The 22,274-nt window shown below is 39.7% G+C and overlaps 1 protein-coding gene across 2 annotated transcripts; it reads left to right on the top strand.

The window, feature by feature from the left end:
• Positions 1–879: 879 nt before the first annotated feature.
• LOC109486256 (atrial natriuretic peptide receptor 2-like) lies at positions 880–22,200 on the top strand. 2 transcript variants are annotated; one of them, XM_019790004.1, is made up of 23 exons: positions 880–1,036; positions 7,833–7,941; positions 8,756–8,888; positions 9,159–9,279; positions 11,784–12,000; positions 12,736–12,881; positions 13,373–13,445; positions 14,248–14,392; positions 14,719–14,805; positions 15,172–15,315; positions 15,493–15,614; positions 15,925–16,066; positions 16,706–16,757; positions 16,888–16,992; positions 17,352–17,471; positions 18,362–18,455; positions 18,711–18,798; positions 19,147–19,286; positions 19,466–19,618; positions 19,733–19,831; positions 20,078–20,169; positions 20,450–20,887; positions 21,464–22,200. In XM_019790004.1, the coding sequence occupies exons 1-23, from the start codon at positions 998–1,000 to the stop codon at positions 21,569–21,571; spliced, it is 2,967 nt and encodes a 988-aa protein (XP_019645563.1). In that variant the 5' UTR covers positions 880–997; the 3' UTR covers positions 21,572–22,200. The 2 variants fall into 2 exon arrangements, with proteins under 2 accessions (XP_019645563.1, XP_019645564.1); XM_019790005.1 differs by lacking the exon at positions 880–1,036 and adding an exon at positions 5,528–5,783.
• The last annotated feature ends 74 nt before the right edge of the window (positions 22,201–22,274 follow it).

The following is a 22,274-nucleotide window of genomic DNA, read 5'->3' as shown; positions in this document are numbered from 1 at the left end:
CAAAATGAACAGCTAAGGGGCCAACCTATACCACTTGTCAAAGGATTTGCGACCCAAGATACATTAAAGATGAATTTCCTCAATTTAGTTCACAAGTTAGTTCTATTTTGCATTGTGCACATCTCTGTCTAAGCTACATCCATATCAAAACATTAAAATCCATCGTTTTTCCGTCTTCCTCTATACTTTTCTACTCGTAGATGTTGAAACAAAAATGCTCCTCCATACCAAACATACATCGCTTTTTCCTGCTACAGGTCTAAAAAAAATCATGTCAGTAATTGCCTATTTCTCGGCAGATGGGCATTATCGGAGGTAGGAGAAGATTCTACTTGACGCAAATTGGGATTTCGTGTGCTATCTGGGTGTGTCAAGAACACCATTACTACGCGCATTGAAAATAATGAGAACTTCGAGGTCACGACGTATCTAATATAACTATGCCGCTGAAAACATTTCACGTACAAACTGTGCAACATCATTCAGATAAGCAATAAGATTTCATCTTTTCCCTGTCATCTGATTGCATACAACATACTAAATACTCAAAGCACAAGTTAGTTTTGAAAGGGAAAAGTTTTTGAATCAAATTTTTTATAATTCGATTTGTATTCCAATATTTACCTCACATCAATTTTAGAATTTTCCCGAAGATTTTCGGTTTTCCGTAATATAACTTAAAACGTATAATTTGGGTGTAAAAAGAGATATAAATGTATGCAGCAGTTCTCCCAACCCGCCGGTGGCTGCCAATCTATCACCATAGCAACAGTGATGCGATCTCCTGGACCAATCAGGACGACGCCCGCCCCCATTTTTCTGCTTGATGATTTTGTTATATTTGCGTCTGACATCTCTGCGAAGTTATTACCACGGCGGCCATATCAAAGAAGGATGTGATTTTCTTCTGGGTTGTTGTTTGCATGGAACCAACTGAGGACCTGACACAAACGATACACCTGCGGCCCAACTCGCCGGGGTTCTTTGCTCCTACATCATGGGCAGTCACACGGACTACATTTGTTGCGTCTTGGCTGTGAGTTTCTTCTCTTATTTTAGTCCTTCTTCAGCTATTTTCAACCAGACCATATTGTGTTTTTAGACAGAGGTAACGGTAATCCAGTCGCCGGCTTAATTCTACTGTACGAGGAGGCATTTTGCATATACTGCCATTTTTGTGAATGTACTAGAACGACATCAAGTATTCTTTGTGTCTTCATTTTTGCATGAAGACTCCTAAGATTATTTTCAGGTTAGTAGAAATTGCGAGCCTGTACTTCCGGCAGGTATCCGCACTATTTTGTAACAGATTGTGATTTACATTGGAGCACTGTTCCTGAAAACCGCAGATTTGGATGGCAAATTTTGCGATTTTTAAATTTTTTTTCTAGTTTCAACTATGGCTGCTGACAGTGTGTTTTTATGTGCATGGAAAAAGTCATGGTTATTGATGTGTAAACATGTAATCATGTCTGCACCGCCACCGGTTGGAATTCCTGTTCGCGACGTTTGGGCGTACATTCGTCGCTTTGAAACGAAACGTTTTCTTCTGGAGGAGAGACTGAATCTTTCCTGTTGCCAAAAGACTAGAAAATGGCTATTTTTCGTGCAGTGAGCATTCTACGTGCACCTTGATGCATACATACATAACTCATAAGTTAGAATACATAACAGTGTGCGGCGCACTGGTGTCGGATATGTACGGCAAATTTGTGTGAAAAATACTTCAAGAAAATCTAGACAAAATGTGTCGATGGCTTGTTCACAGGGATGTGAACGTATAACCTTATAAAGACACGTCTTTTTCTCGACGATTTGCTCCGATTTACTGCCTGTGCCTCCACAGGTGTAGGTAGAAAACCGTTAGTTGGAAATGTGGTCCCGAACCTAACACAGCCTCCAGGACGGTTTCTTGCGAGAGCACTCCAGGCAGAGGCTTTGATTTTGGCTTATTTTTGGCGTGTTTTTAGACTTTTTTTTAATCAGACTGTCTTCTCTTCACTGGTAATTGGTATCTTTTTATTTACGCCAGCCCATGATACCAGTGCAAAAAAGAATGCCGTTTAAAAATGCCTAAAAATACGCCAAAAATACAAACATCTACTTGGAGAGTATGAGAGCACGTGTACTATGATGTAGCTCACACTGTCGTGAAAAATTTTGAAACTGACTCTATAGAAATCAGCCACTCGTCCATTCTTAGCAAAAAACAGCCTCCCTGGCACAACTCGGCACGTATGATTGCTTGATTAGCGTCTCCCGCAGCTCTGATGATTGGTGTTTACACTAACGTGCACTCCGGGAGGCGACGTTTCCAGAACACTGCCCGCGCCACCAGAACAGTTACAGAATAATCAGCTCGCAATTTATCCTGCAAAATCTCATTTATACACTCTTTGTTAGCCAGAATAGCGCATTTGAAGGCTTAAACATGCTTGCTTTTGGGGCGAAATTCTCGGTCCTACCATACACAATATACGGTCATCAGCTTGCAATTTATCCTGTAAAAATCCCATTTATACGCAATGTACTTCGCACGTATGTGATCTTTTGTTTCCATCTAAAACCTGTCAAAATCCAATTTATACACTCTTATTACCTCGCACGTATGAGGTCTTTTGTTTCCTAATAGGACGATAGGTGGCTGATACAGGCTTGATACAAGTAGTTCCAAGAACCTCCTCCTTGATAGTTCGAAGTATCTCGGGACGGGCGGATATCCTTATGCGCAATACAATTTGAATTTCAATGCCACTTACAGCACTAGAGAAACATGACACTCAGATGTAGCGTATTGTCGAATCATTCGCCTAGGAAATAGAGAGTCGAATATTGTAAAATCTCCTATAGAAAAGAAGTTGGCTTCGGAAAAATGGAGCTTCAAAGATCCAAAATCATCGTACATTTTTAAAATTCAGGGTGGCGAAATGGTAACTGTCTGGCCAGTGGATACAGCCTGACCTATTTGATACTGTCTCTGCAGCTACCAAAAGATCTACTCGAAGATTAGCCTAATACACAGTGAGATTTCAGCAACAAGCGGAGTACATGTACAAGCTTAGGTACCACAAACTAGCGCCCTTGCCAAATTAGCGCTTTCACTCCGTACAAAGCTACAGTGCGATGTCGTGACTGAAATCGTTAACAGATTAGTCAGAGGTGCAGGGTTGCGCAGGTGGCGACATGCTGAGGCGATGAACACGTCTCTGTGAAGGGAGTGACAGACCAAATTATGTGACCTGTGTGTGTGTAGGCATAAGCCGCCATTGCTCATCAACAACAGTCATGTATGATTTCTCTGTACCTCCTTTGGTCTCTCCATCTGTATAATCTAGCCGTACACGTCTCCTTCGGAAATGTATAATGTTAAGGTCATTTCCAAATCGGGGTCCGGTCGGACAGTCTTATGGATCGAAAAGTATTATACAAAAAACAATAAAGCACAGAAATGTCGAAAAAATAAATAATGGGAACTATTTGAGTATATTCTTGGTGAGGAATTGTTGATTGTCGGGCCCCGGTTTGGAAATGTGACCTCAGTGCTAGCGTAAGTGACACAATGGAACTTCTGTTTGAGCGAACGATTCTTTTTCATTTCAATATATTCCTGACACAACCCAAATCATCAAACAGTTTCTAAAGTTACACATATCGAATAGGTTGTAGACAAAATGAGCAGACTCTTGGATCAACAGAAATTTTCTGGAACCTTCCTGTTCCAATACTCAAGAAAAATGTGATATCCAGCCTATTTAGCTTTGCGATTGCTCTAGGAAAAGACACGATCGGGGATTTTGATCCTTCAAAGGTAGATTTCTGGCTTATTAGATTTAAAGAAAATGTAGTATGCAAAAAAAATAAAAGACAAGCTATCTATTGCGACCCTCAGTTCATATAACGTTATTTACTTCAAACATTTTTGTGTTGTTTACGGTGGCGTTCAGTGAATGTTTGGGTTCCAGACCTAATGCAGCCAGGGGTATTCCCTGATGATCATAGAATACAGTTAGAATATACTAGTATTTACGGAGGTGTGAAGGGTTGTTTTCGTTGCTGTAACGTTACATAAACGCAATGTAATAGCTCTACAGTACCGGTAAAATAACTTCTGTACCGTGACATGATGTCCGCCCACTGGCTCTGAACGCAGTGGGAGACGGACGCACAGAAACTGTGTTCCCGCAATTCCGTGGTCACACTCCTGGACTGATATAAAGGGATGCAAATATATTGCAAATCCTACGTAATTAACGGGCATATCTGATGATGGCATAATCATAATCAGTCAGAGGTAATAAAAAGAGCCGTTTCTCCCATTTCTTACGACTACGTATAACGTTACACTCAATTAGGTTAGCATGTCGATTTGACTAGTATTTGATTGTAGATGGGTGGCATGAATTTTCGTCCGTTAAAAAAAATTTCGATCATACCATGGGCGATAGGCCACCGAGTTTTTGTTGAGATCGCTGTTGCTTTGTTTTATGAACACTCGTATACTGTGCACTCCGTACAAGCTTAAGATTCCCGATAATCATACACTGAACACAAACACTATGAACACGGTCCGTTGAAAGGATCCGAAGAGTCATGAACTCAACACATAACACCGTGAACACTGTCCGTCGAAAGATTCCCGAGAATCATACACTCATCGCATAACACCGTGAACACGGTCCGTTGAAAAATTTCCCTAGAATTCTCTGTACAATGAACCATACATATATAATACATACTGCTGGGTACTTGGTCCGCTGAATCATACAATAAAAAGCACACTCATTACTCAGCTGTTACATTGGCGTTCAGGGTAGCGCAAAGACCGACGGGAATAGAACAGGTTTCGCAAACTCGAATGCGTTCGCAAAACCGCTGCTCGACTCGATAGAACCCCAAGCCGGGGCTAGCGCTAGCGGTGATAACTTCAAAAAGATGACTATACTAGTGTATACTAGTACTAAGTACCTAACCAAGATGAAGCGTTCGGAAGTCGCTGTTCGGCTCTCGGCAATCTTCGGGAGACTTCGGTATCTGTTCGTATGGTTCTTTGGAATCCTCATCAGTTTGTGACCGTGTTCAGTGTACGCATGATTCTCGGGAATCTTTCAACGGGCCGTGTTCACGGTGTTATGTGTTATGTGACTGTATGATTTTTGGGAATATTTCAACGGACCACTGTATTGTGATGGCAACGGGCTGAATGAGTAGACACAGTGTATGTTCTAACATGCGCGAAACAATAATAAGGATTTTATTTAATGGTTTACAAAACAATGTAACGTTACATGTATTGTTAGATCTCAACAAAAACTCGGTGGCCTAGCGCCTGTGATCATACTGTAAATCGTAAAGAGTGGCTGCAAAACGAGCAAATATATTCCGTACATTGCAAAAATATTGGAAAACGATACTATTGAAAGAAAGAAGAAAAGAAAAGTAAGAAAATGTGAAGAAATGAAATTGAAGAGTTTTTATATTTTTCGTCATACCATACTCGTGTGTTTTGTCATTTGTTCAACCTTCCTGACCACGTAGATTTTAAAATGAAGGCAACTTTTTTTTGTCAAAACTTTTATTCGCACGCTCGCGTTAGTTTTGGGTACTCAGGTACAAAACTTAGGGTGAAGGTGCAAGGGTCAAAGTGCACGTCCTGCAACAGCTGACGGCAACTTCGTGGCCTGTTCGTGGCAGGACGTCGATCTTTGCGTGCTGCACTCAGGGAAAAGTGTCCGGTATCTCAGTTCTCAGTCTCGGCAGGATGGCGAAAGAAAGCAGAATGAGTGGTTGAGTATTTCACGAACGTTCTCAGTGATTTTTGCCGTCAAAGGAGGCATATTGTCGAAACTAGGCACCACACAGTTTGTTTAGACATGGCGACTAGGCTAAGGAGGTCGAAGCCAGTGATCCACACTTGGTTTGTTAACGTACACTGTGACCAACTGTCAGTACTTACATTATCGATTACAGAATCGCCAAGAAGTTTCTCTTGTTCGTAACGGTTGTATGTTAACGTTACATTTCAACGGTAGGTATGTAACAATACGTCAAATTTGAAGCTCCTTGGTGTATGTAAGTCGTTAATGTATGTATGTAACGTTAACAATGTATGTGACACAAAAAATTTGTTGAATCTTACTGAGTTTAATCATGGGCGATAGGCCACCGAGTTTTTGTTGAGATCGCTGTTGCTTTGTTTTATGAACACTCGTATACTGTGCACTCCGTACAAGCTTAAGATTCCCGATAATCATACACTGAACACAAACACTATGAACACGGTCCGTTGAAAGGATCCGAAGAGTCATGAACTCAACACATAACACCGTGAACACTGTCCGTCGAAAGATTCCCGAGAATCATACACTCATCGCATAACACCGTGAACACGGTCCGTTGAAAAATTTCCCTAGAATTCTCTGTACAATGAACCATACATATATAATACATACTGCTGGGTACTTGGTCCGCTGAATCATACAATAAAAAGCACACTCATTACTCAGCTGTTACATTGGCGTTCAGGGTAGCGCAAAGACCGACGGGAATAGAACAGGTTTCGCAAACTCGAATGCGTTCGCAAAACCGCTGCTCGACTCGATAGAACCCCAAGCCGGGGCTAGCGCTAGCGGTGATAACTTCAAAAAGATGACTATACTAGTGTATACTAGTACTAAGTACCTAACCAAGATGAAGCGTTCGGAAGTCGCTGTTCGGCTCTCGGCAATCTTCGGGAGACTTCGGTATCTGTTCGTATGGTTCTTTGGAATCCTCATCAGTTTGTGACCGTGTTCAGTGTACGCATGATTCTCGGGAATCTTTCAACGGGCCGTGTTCACGGTGTTATGTGTTATGTGACTGTATGATTTTTGGGAATATTTCAACGGACCACTGTATTGTGATGGCAACGGGCTGAATGAGTAGACACAGTGTATGTTCTAACATGCGCGAAACAATAATAAGGATTTTATTTAATGGTTTACAAAACAATGTAACGTTACATGTATTGTTAGATCTCAACAAAAACTCGGTGGCCTAGCGCCTGTGGTTTAATCCGATGTCTTTAAAAGGCTAACAAGGTGTTGACCTTTATTAAAGGGACATTATCCAGAATTGACCCTATGGGGTTACCGTTAAGTAGATTATGCAAAGGTATTGTAAATAAAAGCTTTTATTTTTTAAGAAGCTTATCTTCTTAAACAGATAAGTAGGCATCATCCCTTTAATATTTACATGCAACCAGGTAATCTGTATATCTAATATGCAAAAAACGCTGTAGAATATTTGGGGATTCAATTAGGATTCAATGGGGAACACCTATTGCAATTTTGTTACCTTTTTAGATGTATTTTTATCAATATCTTAATTAATATAACGTTACTGTCAACAAAAAAATACAATAAGGTTTTGATAATATTAGTTGAAAACCTAACTGTTACATGTATTCTGGCATACTGGAAATCATTGACAACACAAGAAACTAAATAGATTGTCTTAAAAGTTGATATAACATTATGGTTAGATCTTGTACTGTCGATGGAACGATTAGATTTTGGACTCCTGGCAGCTTTCTTTGGTACTGCAGCAGAGCTTCTTGTTTTGATATGTTGTGTTCTGGACATGCATTATATATATTGACCTTTATCCTTGAAGGTTTGGCAATATATTGGTATGAGGTCATAGAACTCTTGTTCTGTATTCATTCTAATGTACACGACATGTTTTTCAGTAGCCAGAAGTTCCATATGAAAGATAGGCTTTTCTCTGCCACAGCAGGAAAGACCTTTCCTTTTCAATAAACTGCTAGCAAATTAATTGTACTTCTACACTTTCAGGCAATCGTTGTGGCAGCAGTTGGATGGCCCGACCCAATGGACAACAAGAACTACGGCTGTTGGCCCATAGACGCAGATGCAAATAAAAAGACCCCAATAAATTGCGATGGTAACTGTGTCAATACTAGTAATAGGATTCAACTCGTCAAGTTTTCAATAGCCATGTAGAGACTCGATGTTTTTTATAAACATGTTTTTTTTGGTGGCTAATGAATTTGAGCTTCATGTTCACATGGAAATCATTATGCATGTCACGCCAATCAAGGTTTAAGAAATCCAGGTGATGAGATACACAAGAAATTGTTACTCAAGCAACTGGATAGAAAAAATGCTTCAAAACCTAGCATTATATATCCAGTTGCTTTCTTGTGAGGTTGAGTTCTGTTACATATGATGGAGCTTGATTTTTGTGGAACGACTGTCAGGACTTTGAACATGGGATACAGGAATTTTCTTTTACACAACCAGTAGTGTCGCCAAAAAGCAGTTACTCAAGCAACTGGATATGATTTTGAAAACGTCAGACGTTTCAGCTAGTATCCACTAGCTTTCGTCACTTTATTTACATATCAATCAATAGTTTGTGCTTATAAACCTGCATTTCCCCTCTGGTCTCTCAGTCACTGACGAAAGCTAGTGGATACTAGCTGAAACGTCTGACGTTTTCAAAATCATATCCAGTTGCTTGAGTAACTGCTTTTTGGCGTATCGTGTTACCTGGATGTCTAACCTTCATCGACGTAACCAGTAGTGTCTATTACCTTCTTAAGTTGCAAGAGACAAAACTCCTCTGAAAACCTCAAGGAATGTGTCTGACAGACACCGAAAAGTAAACACTTAGGTAAGAGACATATTGGTTGTTGAAAAGAAAATTCTTGTATCCTATATATGTTCCCCCAACCTGATGAAACTATTTTGTGAAGGTCTGGACATGGCATGGATCAAGGGTCCTCCAGCACAGATCACAGCTGGACATGAGTTCAACGTGACCTACAGTCTACATCTCCCTGATGTCTTCTACAGTCAGGCTGTGGAACGAAACATCCTGCCTCATGGGTATGTTACAATAAGGACTCTAAGGTTGAACATCCCTAGATGTAGGACCAATATCTACAAGAACAGTTTCATTCCCTACATATCTCGTCTTTGGAACAGCTTACCCAGATACATTACAGACTCTTCCACACTCAGGCAATTCAAGTGAACATAAAAGTACAGTGAAAAAATCAGGAATTACTTAATATGCTGTCTAGAAACTTTCACAAATATAAACATTGCACTGTTACAAAATTAAATTGCTCTTGTTTTCTGTTATGTTAACTTCAGGAATGCTACTGAAGCCAAAACCTGGTGTCATGACCATCCCTGTCCTGACCAGTGGAGAAAGGCTACCCAGGAGAACTGTTGTGTGTATCATGTAAATGTCCACTCCTGCCCACAAGAAAGTGTAAGTATACTGCTGTATTTGTAGAGCCAGTGTCAACGCCCCTTGGCGTAGCACACCAGCCTCACAAGCATGCAGCAGCACGGCTTCAGCTTGCTATATTACACCAAATGACTTGTTACACGTAGCCTTTCATTACATCTACACTATTGTTTAAAGCTATCCGGAGAGAATGCCCCTACTGTTCTTCTGGTGGCAGCGAGTTCCATTTTATGACAGTTAAGGGGAAAAAAAGAGTTTTGGAGTACTCTGTCTAATCCTGACCTTTTTCTTCATGACTTCAGTGAAAAACACCCAGCAGACCAATTTGAGTTCTTCATGAATTAAAACAAAGGGTCAAAGCAAACTATATGCTATTTTCTCAAATGGTACACCATGTAGCCACCTCTCAGTAACTCGACAGTGTAAATGTTAGCTATACAAAGCTAATTCTACTTCATCTGTGGGATATACTAGAAAGGTTGTGCCTACCACCTCCCAGCGAGACACAGGTGGCTAATGCTCGGTAAAACAGCCTAAAAGCTTTAATACAGAAGCTGACCTTTCTCTGTACTATGCCTGCCTTCTCTGCATATTGCATGTTGCCAGGTTTCGTTAGGATTGCTATATCTGAGTACTTCCGGTTTTGCTGACTTAATACTTACTTCCTCACTTCACACCAAGCCACAAACTTTTATTTCAAATACTTCAGAACTATTCCTGACACTCAATACCAAAAATCAAACTGATGAATAAATATCTCCAATGACAAAAGCATACTCTTCTGTTTTTATGGATTATTTCAAATACAACTGAAAATTTTTGAATACGTCAAGCATATCCAACACTTCACACCGAATCACAGAATTTTATTTCAAATTCATTTACTTCTTGGACACTCAATAACAAAAAAATAAAACAATTGATAAAGGTCACTAATGACCAAAGCATACTTGGCTATTTTTATGGATTTTTATGGATTTTTGAAATAACTGAAAATTTTTTGATACTAGCAAGCATATCCAACACTTCACACCAAATCACAATTTTTAATTATATTTTACGTCTCTATTTCTCAGACACTCAAAATGATAAAAAAATCAACTGATGCATAAAGATCTCCAATGACATAAGCATAACGGGCTACTCGGTTGTTTTTATAGATTATTCAAAATAACTGAAACTTTTTGAATACAGGCATTATCCATGCATGTGGCCTTCTGGTATTTGCCGGCAACTGCTGACTTACAGCCATTAGCTTCTGGGAATATCCCGTTCCTGTAACGTGATCTGCCTCTAATCCAAGTTTGCCGCCCACAGACCACCACAACACCTGATGCCACTGGTTTGTGGCAGCTACAACCAGGGACCAACTCATCATGATTGTGCAAATTCTACTAAGTTAAAATAATTCTGCCAGGCCTCTAGGAAAGGAAATGTTGTGTTTCCGGTTTCATTTAATTTGCCTCAAAAGCTTTTAGCCCTGTTCAGGGCTTTAAATCAATCTTCCAAGGCTCAAATTTACATACAGTTAAAACAAATACAATACATTTTGCAAAATAACACAAATATCAAGAACATAGATGTACTACCAGCACAGAACAATATGTACTTGAATTTGAAATAGATAATATTAATAGATAATAACAGTTACCATGATACTATGATGATTAAAAACAAAATTTATGGAAACAGATAATTCTAAGGTACTACTGTACATATAGGTGCTTTAGCAAAACAGTTCACAATGACAAAGCAAATTTTATGGACCGACGAACCAATATGCTAGAAATTAATACGACTGAAATATTGTGATAAAAACTAATGATAAAAACATTTGAGACTCACAAGGATATGTCCAAATAATTAAAATTTTTTTTTCAATGTTCTTCACCATAATTAGAGAATGTCACAATTACATTGTTCTGCAATTTGGATTCCAAAATACTTTCTGCAAATACATGCAATACACTTTCAAGCCCTACTCAAAAATTGCATGTTGGCAAACATTTTACAATTTGAAAAATATAATGCATGGACCGACGAACCAATATGCTAGAAATTAATACGACTGAAATATTGTGATAAAAACTAATGATAAAAACATTTGAGACTCACAAGGATATGTCCAAATAATTAAAATTTTTTTTTCAATGTTCTTCACCATAATTAGAGAATGTCACAATTACATTGTTCTGCAATTTGGATTCCAAAATACTTTCTGCAAATACATGCAATACACTTTCAAGCCCTACTCAAAAATTGCATGTTGGCAAACATTTTACAATTTGAAAAATATAATGCATAACTTAGTTAAGTATTATGATAAAGTCAGTTACTGCAGTAAGCAGAAAAGCTCCCAAACAATAATATACATGTCAGTCAGACACAATTGAACACCTATCCTGATTTTTTCAGTGTACAAAATTGCAGGTTTAATTTTTCCTCAGTCTGCAACATTGAAAATTTCTCTGCAAAATGCAGACTGGAGATGGGTTAAGTTCTAATACTGATATGTTATCCTTCAGCTTAGCGAAGGGCCTGATAACATATGTGGACCATGGATCCCTGATGATGGAGAGATCTTCACCCACACCGTGGCCATGGCTGGACAGGCAGACGTGGTGAACTGGACCAGCTACATGCAGCTGTGGAAGACTGGGCCACACTCTCTCATCGCACATATTAAAGTGGGAACACTGCAGGCTGCACTGCACGCCCTGACTGAAGTTGTACCAGCAACATGTAAGTAACTGCAACAAGACAACAGATTGATGCTAGAGAACACCATGATTGTATTGATCAATATTGTATGAAGTATAGAAAATACAGTATGTGAGGTGACCAGATAATGCCAAAGTAGTCAGTTATTATGTTAACGTTAAAGGATAAACCACAGAGTTTGTGATAAAACATAACAACAAAATTCACAAAAGCTCTAAATATGTAGTATACAGATTAGGTTTCCGACACTTTGTTTTGGTCATGAGATCTTCCTGCTTTTTTTTGCATACTGTAATTCCTGGGTTTTTTTCATCGATGGTACTTTTGTGTTCACAGTTTTCACTGCCACTTCTGTATTGCAAACTTATCAACAAATCAATCGCTGACATTCTTTTTCCTGGATCACGCCACTATGTTATGTTTATTAGTTATGACGTCATGGGTCACATGGTGCCCGTCCCGTAGTCCGTCCACCGACTCCACAGCCATGTTGGCCATGTTAATAATTGTTACGCTTCTCAGTATCAGGCTGCATCCCTGGGTCCCGTCGCATCATTCGCGTCCTTGGCCACTTAGTGGCGCTGCACCTTCCGCCACTGTGAACATTATACATATAAGGTCCGTGAATTTTGCAAAGATGTAAAGTGAATAATAGTGATACATCAGGCCAGGTGTGCATGAGTCTTAGATATACAAATTATGATACATGTTGGTACTGTATGATAATTCAATATCCTACCCTGTGTGTTGCCTCAGCCTGTGGTGATGACAACTGTGATGATGATGAGACATGTGACACCTGCCCACGAGACTGTAAGCCCTGCCCCATGTCAGACCAGATCAAGGCTGCCATCGCTGCCCCGGTCACCTTTGCCTTCTTTCTGCTCATGGCCACACTAGCAGTAAGTCTTCATCTGTAGTCTTCAGTGGGGTCGTGTGGCGTAGCGGTAGTGTGTTCAGCTAAGAACCAAGATCGGTCCCGAGTTCAAATCCTACCCATGTCACCGATCTTGTGCCCTTGGGATAGGCTTACAACAACATAAACTTGTCTAAGATGACCATCATGGGTCCAAGAAAAAGTGGTCTTCTTATACAAAAAACATGGTGATAAGAGAAGACAAGGAACAAGACAACCACAGCGAAATCTCCACCCATTTTACAATTTTACAGAAAGTTGGACATTTCAATGAGATCATAGTTCAGCAGTAATATCTATAACAACTGAGGTGATTTGACCAATTGCATCATGAAAAACAGATTCAGATGCAGAACCGAGTGATTATGACATGTCATAAAACATCTAACAAAAGAGCTTTTTAGCTTTCATGTAAGATTAGCATTATCAGTCAGTTACTAGGTTGAGTTTTTATCCTCTTGATCTTTTGTATTTCAGTGGTTTCAATATCAGAAACAGAAAATGTTCTGGGATGAGAGCTGGATCATTGACTATGGAGACATCAGACCAGGTATGTTACATGTTGTGCAGTTTGTATGGAAAATATCTCATTTTCACATAATAAGCTATATTTTGAAGTAAGAAAACATGAGAGAATCAGTCTACCCACAGCCAGGACAAGGAGACTTTAGCTAAGCAATTCTTTTCTGAATTGTGCAATACAGATTTTATAATAATAGACTGAAACATTGAAACAGTTAGAACATCTTTTGTGTCTGTGAGATTGTGTTTTTTCTTACTTGTAAATATGAATTTTATATTTAGTTTGTACTGTGATGAGGAGTAGGTTTTTAAGTGTGGTTACTAAAATGTTGCATTTTTGTAATGGGGATGCAATTCAGGCTACTCAGTTCCTTTCTTAATTGATAAACTTTGAACTTGAACTAGAAAGACATTCTGATCTAAATGTTCAGTAAGATAATTCTATCAATCAGTGACTATTAAATCCTAAGGTACATACCTCTGAATTTTCGACGACTAGTCAGTTTGTCTTGGTCACGGAATGATCCTAGTCTCGCGAGAGAACGCGAGACTAGGACGAGACTTGCGTGGATCTTCTGCCCCCCTCTGCCTCCTTGCGGAGTAGAGGTAGGTAGGGCTTAGGGAGCTCCCAGCCTTCGTTGCAGTTCAGCTTGGCTCCCACTAGTTGGATGTGTATGGCCTCCTTGATCTTCCGGTGGGCGTTGCGGGCTTCCTGATCGATGATTTCGATCGTGTCTAGTATGGGTTGGGTGGTGACCCTATTTCCAGTCTGTAACTGGTGTTGACTAAGTGCAGATTTATAGTCCTTTCTTTCAACAACATGTTAACAGATCACGGGATTCGTGGCTTCATGGGCAGCATTCTGAGTGTGAACACAGGAAACAGCAGCACCATCAACACCAGCCTGGTGTCCACACAGAACAACATCAACAGCCGCACACAGCGCAAGCAGATCTTTGCACAGACAGGGATCTTGTAAGTAAAATCATTTTACAAACACTTAAGAAAAGCTGATTAAAAGTGTATCTTGTGAATTTCAGTTCAGTTCATTTTAATACAATCAATAAGCATGTACACAGAAATTGCAACATGAAATTTGTTGAAAGTTAACTTACAAACTAGTAGTAAAAGAACAAAGCTGTCAACATTAAGAATACGGTTAAAGCATAACATTTAAAACTAAGTTTCCATTCTTCGTCATCAGTCAGTCCCATGGGATCAAACCTTTTTTCCAGGAACTTTGTGTTAACTAGTTTTACTTGTCAATGATTCTAACACCATGATTGTGATGATCTATGCAGTGATGGCAGGACAGTGGCGATCAAGAAGGTCCAAAAGCAATGCTTTCAGCTAACCAGGACCATCAGGATGGAGGTACAGCAAGTCAGGTGGGATCTCGCATTACTTAGTCAAAAGCCGGAAGAATATGTAGGATTTTAACGGATAGTTGAAGGTGCATTGTGTATTTCTGTTGTTCTGAGAAAATGCTATTATAATAATTTCATTCAAATAACTTCTTGGAATTTAATACTTTGGAAGTGAAGTGAACTTCAAGGTAAATATCATTAAACATAACCTATTCAAATTAGGATCTCATTTGCTTGATTTATGACAAAATGCTGGAATGACTTTCTTAGACTGTCATGGGGTCCTAAAATTGGGAATGTGTCAAATTTATATTTTCTGTGCTCATTTCTTCTGTCAGCATGCCATTAGCTCTCACTCTAACAGCTATGTTACATCTCCTGTGACAGGGGTCTGGACCATCCAAACCTGTGTAAGTTCATTGGTGGATCCATCGAAGTGCCGAGTGTTGCCATCATCACTGAGTACTGCCCAAAAGGAAGCCTGAACGATGTTCTGCTGAATGACGACATTCCACTTAACTGGGGTTTCAGGTAAGAAAACAATCTTATCATAATTATCACCATAAATAAAACTTAATGTCCTATTAGCGCTCAAGAAATAAATGGTCTCTGTCATCATAAACAAAACTTTTCTCCTTTTGGTACACAAGAAATTGCTTTGCAAATGTTACATTTTTTACTTTACTAATGATACTTTTTCTTCCCAAGGTTCTCCTTTGCCACAGACATTGCCCGTGCCATGGCCTACCTGCATGATAAGAAGATTTTCCACGGCCGCTTGAAATCTTCCAACTGCATCATTGACGACCGATGGGTGGTGAAGATTTCAGGTAGGTTCCTGTTCTATTGGTATTCTTCAATATGTTGTCTACTGGAGTTTTAGCAAAGCTTGAAAAAGATGAACACTCAATAGTTGCAATGGAAGATATAAAGAGAAAATAAATCACTTCAGATCATAAACAAGAAGTTAAAGCAAAGATACTTTTAATCTTGATGATAGATAAACAGACAGCTACTGTAGAATGAATGAAGAGTCTATTATTCGCCATACCATACTCTGTGTGTTTAGTTCTTCAACCTTTATGACTTGTATACAAGAATAAGACTTAGGGATTAAACAAACTTTGTATGAATTTCCAGACTACGGGCTGCAGACATTCAGGAAGGAAGATGTGGTGACGTATGAAGACAACTACAGACAGCAGCTGGCACGAGTGTACTTCCCTCCCGAGGTCCACCACTGTCCTGACCTGCGCTATACCGGCCCTACTGATGTATACAGGTAACAATACACTATCCTGTTTCAGTTTCAGATGTTGTCTATATATAGTATTACCTACTTACTTATCCCTTTGACTTTCTTCTTCCATCTGGGTTTGTCCTCAGCCAACTTTCTTGCTGATTGCCAGATAATTCCATAGATATGCTAGGTCATCCGATACACAGTTCTTCTCCAAGTAGTTTTGGGTCTACCTCTTTTCCTTTTACCATAGGCTCTCCAATTTAAAGGCTATTTGGGGTATTCTAGGTAACACTACTGTAACAGATCAAACTACTGTAACATTATCCTGTTTGTTTTACATGAACACCTCTCTATCTGGAATGTAAAACAAGTACAGTTAGTCTGGTATCCTATCATGTGATGAAGAGTCAGTTGACACCTACATGTACAAGTGGCATTTGACTACTAGTAGGCTCCTTGAGGTAAATTTGTGTGTCACTAGTAGAATTCTTAAAGAATCATATTATAGAAAAATAAAGATTTGTTTTCTCTCTATCATTCTTAATAGCAAGACTGTCATGTAATATATATATTGTGTAATTATGGATATGGAGGGAATTAACTTAAAACAGTTCATTGTTAACTCAATATGAGAACTGTTCTCCACACACCTGACATGTCCCTCTGATGTTACCCCAGCTATGCTGTCATACTCGCAGAGATTGGTTCCAGGAATGACCCATCACTACCGGTAAGTGAAAACTCTTCATTCCTTCAGACTTATACTTTTTGAAGGTCCCCTTTAAGAAATAGTAAGAAATGACACTCAAGCAGCATATTCTAAAAGATGCTCATTTTTTCTTCCATTCTTCAACATACAGGATGATGTGGAGTGTCTGGATCCAACATGGCGTCCCAGCCTACCAGAGCTCTGCAACAAGACACAGTCGGAGAATGACTGCCCACGGCCTCACGATTACATTGAGGTATATATTTGTATCTTAGATGGAGGTAGCCAATCTCTGAATTCTAAGTTGAGTAGTTTTCTGGCAAAGGTTAAGCATAAAAATGGTGCAATGGCCAAGGACTTTCAACTTTAACTTAATTTGCTGCTACAGTTACAGGCTAGCTCCATGCCTAGAAGTGGCCAATGGCCTTTCATTGAGCGACACCGTTAAAAAAAAAAAAAGCAGAGCTAAGAATGTCATTCGGCTAAGGAGTTGAGGTTTAGTGTTGATAGAGGTGATAATATAACTTGAGAGACATACATAGCTTGTTTTTTGGACAATGGTTGAACTCATCAAAAACATTTTACCTTATGTGCCATCATTACTGTACCTCCCAGCTGATCCAGCGCTGCTGGGGTGAGCAGCCTGTGCAGCGGCCAACATTTGAACAGATCAAGAAGATTCTACATCGCATCAACCCTGAGAAAATCAACCCTGTGGACCAGATGATGAACCTGGTAGGTGCAATTTTGTATATCGGGTACTGTACATTTTGTCATGGTTTCAAATCCTCAACAACAGTGTTTATCAATCTTATCAGTGTGTTCTCATACTCACTGTTTCTTTTTGAAAAAACGACCAAAATTTGAGTACAGTAATTTGTTCTGTATGTATTTTTATGTATTTCTGATGCTTTTTTATAACATGACCTGTCCTTGGTGCTGAAATCACTGTTAGAATAACATCTTCACAAACCTGCCTTCCATCACCTGCAGTACTGACCATCTCTACATCCACTGAAGTACAACATACTTCTCTATGTATTTCTTGTGATTTTTATAGCAATGCCTGTCCTTGGTGCTAAAGTCACTGTTGAACAAATATCTTCAGAAACCTGCCTTACATCACTTGCAATACTGACCCTCTCCAGAACCACTGAAGTACAACATACTTCTCTATGTATTTCTTGTGATTTTTATAACAATGCCTGTCCTTGGTGCTGAAGTCACTGTTGAAATAACATCTTCACAAACCTGCCTTCCACCACTTGCAATACTGACCCTCTCCACATCCACTGGAATACAACATACTTCTCTATGTATTTCTTGTGATTTTTATAACAATGCCTGTCCTTGGTGCTGAAGTCACTGTTGAACAAATATCCTAACAACTCTGCCCTCCATCACCTTCAATACTGACCCTCTCCACATCCATGTTATCTCTCTCTGTACTGCCAATATCAATAGGGACTAAAAAACTTCAGCTTGGGATATGATCTGAAGTTGGAATCTTCTCTCTATCTCTATCACACTACCACAATTTGCACCTCATAACATGTACAGTATAACATAAGAAGTAATGTATAACAGTGCATAAGAGAAGTAATGATAAGTAAATATTTGAACAGATGGAGAAATATTCCAAACACCTGGAAGTGCTTGTGGCCGAGAGAACTGCAGACCTCCTTCATGAGAAACAGAAAACAGACCGGCTCCTCTACAGTAAGTACTCTTGGAGTAGCTCTTGCTCATGTTTATCTGTACTGTTTTACAAGGTAGTAATAATATTTTGATTATGCTTGATAACTGTTTATTTAAATGATTCAATGAAGTCAATTTGCTTTAGCAATATCACTGCCATGTGTACTTACCACTGAATGCCATATCATAAAGTCTATACTTGTATGCTTATTGTCTTAAAACTTCAAATGAATTTCACTTTCAAATTGGTGTCGCCCTCCCCACGCCACCCCATAGGCATGCTGCCAAAGTCAGTAGCTGATGACCTTCGACAGGGCAAACCAGCGCAGGCCATAGGGTTTGGAGCATGTACCATCTTCTTCAGGTAATACCATATGGTTAAGTAGTAAAAATTCTGTTCTCAACTATGGATATAGAGATTTTCTTCTTACACAACCAGTAGTGTTTCTCACCTGCTTGATAATATGTTTTGATGCCTGTCAGACGTCTTTCTCAGAGGTCCTTACCGGAGTACTGCTTCGTACCTACAATATGGCTACATATAGTAGTGAGAAGCAGTACTCCAGTTAAAAGCTCTGAGGAAGGTGTCTGACAGGCAGGTGAGAAACACTACTGTAATTAGTCCTCTAATCTGCTGAAATTATTTTGGGATGTTCTCAACTACCTTTACCTGAATACTAAGGCCTCATATACCACCATCTGTGTCCCACAGTGACATTGTAGGCTTCACCACACTGTCCAGTACCAGTACTCCAATCCAGGTGGTCACTCTGCTCAACAAACTCTACACAACCTACGATGAGATCGTGGACAACTACGATGTTTACAAAGTGGAGACCATTGGAGATGCATGTAAGACAAGTTCATACATTCCAATGACAAAGAAAATACAATGATATAATGGCTATGTCTAATTTTATGCTACATTCTACAACATACATGGTACTGATGAAGATATTATTATACAGAGAATACTGATATTATTATCTAAAACATTCTCAAATTTACCGATGGTGTGTATCTTTTTCCAGATATGGTGGTATCAGGAGTTCCCAGAGAAAATGGAGACAGGCATGCAAGTGAGATTGCCAGTATGGCGCTGGACCTGGTGGCAGCATGTGAGACATTCCGTATCCCGCATCGTGGGGAGGAACGCATCAGAATCAGAGCTGGGATGCACTCAGGTGTGTAGTAGTTTTAGTAGATTCATTCCTCAAGCTAACCAACATACTGTTGTCCTTTAGTAAGACATCTATTGCCCATTCATCAATTAATGTACATTCAATTTGTTGTTTCAGGCCCGGTTGTGGCTGGTGTGGTTGGTTTGAAGATGCCTCGGTACTGTCTGTTTGGTGACACTGTGAACACTGCATCTAGGATGGAATCTACTGGTGAAGGTAGGAACATTGTATGCAACACTTAGATTGTGCCAGACTACATTCTGAAATTTTCCATATCATGAGGAAATAGGTGCCTTTCCCAAGGCTGCAACAGCGGGGCCTCCCAGGGAATTGAAACCAGAATCTTCAGGTTCTGAGTTAACCACCTTTAGTTAACATCATTTGGCAAAGGATTGTAGCCATGGAACTCTTGTTCATTATGGAAATCAGAACTCTTCAAACACAAAATTCCTTTTCCCCCAGCGCTGAAGATCCAGTGCAGTGACACCTGTTACCAGATCCTCCGACAGATGGGAGGCTACAGGCTGCAACTCCGCGGCACTCTCCCTATCAAGGTGGGTGAAGAAAATTAACCTGCATTTATCCTGTATTCAGTCTACCATAAACTATGAGTATTAGAAAGTAATTTATTTCTTATCATTACAACATATCAATGTCTTGTATATAAGAATTACTGATGAGTACAATGGACAAACTGCAAATAGCTACAAATTGTAGTATTAAAGGAGCACGATGGACATATTGTAAACTTACACAATGCAGATATGTAAGTCTGCAAAGTGGTATCGCAATAAAGTTTCAAATCTTCTAAATGATGAGAACATTTTCCTCTAGGGAAAAGGTGACATGACAACATGGTGGCTGCAAGGGAAGGACCTGGACCTGTCCAAGAACGGCATGAGGCAGTCCATGTGTGAGAACACCATACTCGACGATGAGAGAAAAGGTGCTGCGGCCACCTGCCCCATCGCCCTGCCAGGTGAGCAGCCACGACCCTTCTCCCTGCCTCCCCTGGTCAGTCTACTCCCCCAGCTCTCTCCCATCCCGGCCCAGACACCGCCGTCAATAAGTAGCTGTTTCCCCCAGCCATTCAAGAGGCCCTCCAGACTGCAGCCCACTTCATCCAGCTTCAGTGTCCACCACAGTCTGCAGCACTCCACCCCCAGTCTTTTCCCTGCCTCGTCATCCATCCTGCCACCTCCCACGTACCCTGTGCCTCCTGCCCCAGAGAATGTCATCCACATGCCCCATTCTACCTGCAGCGGTCTACAGGTGAGACTAAATCCCTTACTGGCAGTGATCACGACAGATTTTTCATTCCCTCTTGCCTAGGGGAAACAGAACAGAACTTAACACTTACTATCATGAAAGTTCATCTGTGTTCAGGTAGTTACATTGTTTAAAGTTAAAACATGTGATCAAACACAGACCTTAAAATTTGTATACAGATTCAGTTACTGCAATTTCAGGGGTGTTTTTCTGAAAATATTTGAAAGAAGGTAACTCAAGAACCAGCTGATAGAAAGAAAGCATCCTTAGCTTTCTGTTTCAGATCTGATGATTTTGTACATTGCGTATCTGTCGTACCCAAGTACCAGCTACGAATTAGCCTGAAATCCAGCCTTCTTAGCTATAGGTCTGCTGCCATTGGCGGTGAGCAAATTTTTGGGAGAGCACCTATAGCTAAAAAGGCTGAATCTCAGGCTACTAGCCATAGCACCAGTTTTGGTACATATTCTGAAGGTGTACACACACTTTTCTTGATATTGTGCAGCCCTGGGTGTGCTACCTACATGTACCTAGTACATGTATATTGACAGTGATTTCTTATGTTTTATGTTTGTGCAGGCTCCATTGTCCACCTTCGACTGTAAGTGGAGCGGCTGCCATGTGCCAGGCTGTCTCTGTCAGGAGTGTAGGGGTCATGTGACTGACTGGGGAGAGGACAAATGCTGAAGCTGAAGTCACAAGTAGAGACCTTAGTTTGGACAGTACTGCTAGATTAATTTACTATATCTGGTATAGAGAAAAGTTGGCATACATAAGTCTTGTATGATATAAAAATATTAGTTGATCTAGGCTGTTCATGGGAAAATTTCAGTGGCAGGAGACATAAAAGTATTGTTGTAAAGATTACCTTATTTTACAGCAGATTATTTATAAGCTTTGAGTGATATTATAACTAAACATCTTATAAAGTTATAATTTTGCTGGTTACATTTTGCCAGTATTTGTATGAGGCACTAGTAAATTTTATTCACAAAAATGCATTGTGACTCGTAAACTACATAATTAGCAGATTATTTATAACCATTGAGTATTGTGTACTTATGTACTTAAAGTTAATATCATTTTCCTGGTTACAATTTCCTTGTGTCTCATTACCTGGATGTCTTTATGTTCGTTAATTTCAGTCATGGTATTTCCAGACTGTAACTTTAACTAAACTATAACATTAGAGTTAGCTTAAGCACAATATAGGTTTAGGAACACAACCAGAGATTTTAGGATGCATGTTTTTGCATAAATCTTTTGGATAGGAATATTGAAAACTGTAAAGGAAGACTCAACAGTAGAAGCGAGTGCACGTGTTCTGGTTCTGTAGAAATTCTTCTGAATCAAGAAAAGTATTTGTATATTTGTCAACTCAACATTGAGT

Source organism: Branchiostoma belcheri, unplaced genomic scaffold (assembly GCF_001625305.1).
Source record: "Branchiostoma belcheri isolate BF01 breed outbred unplaced genomic scaffold, Haploidv18h27 scaffold8, whole genome shotgun sequence".
Taxonomy (NCBI): domain Eukaryota; kingdom Metazoa; phylum Chordata; class Leptocardii; order Amphioxiformes; family Branchiostomatidae; genus Branchiostoma; species Branchiostoma belcheri.
Note: the sequence above shows the minus strand (reverse complement) of the source record. Positions and strands in the feature narration are given on the sequence as shown.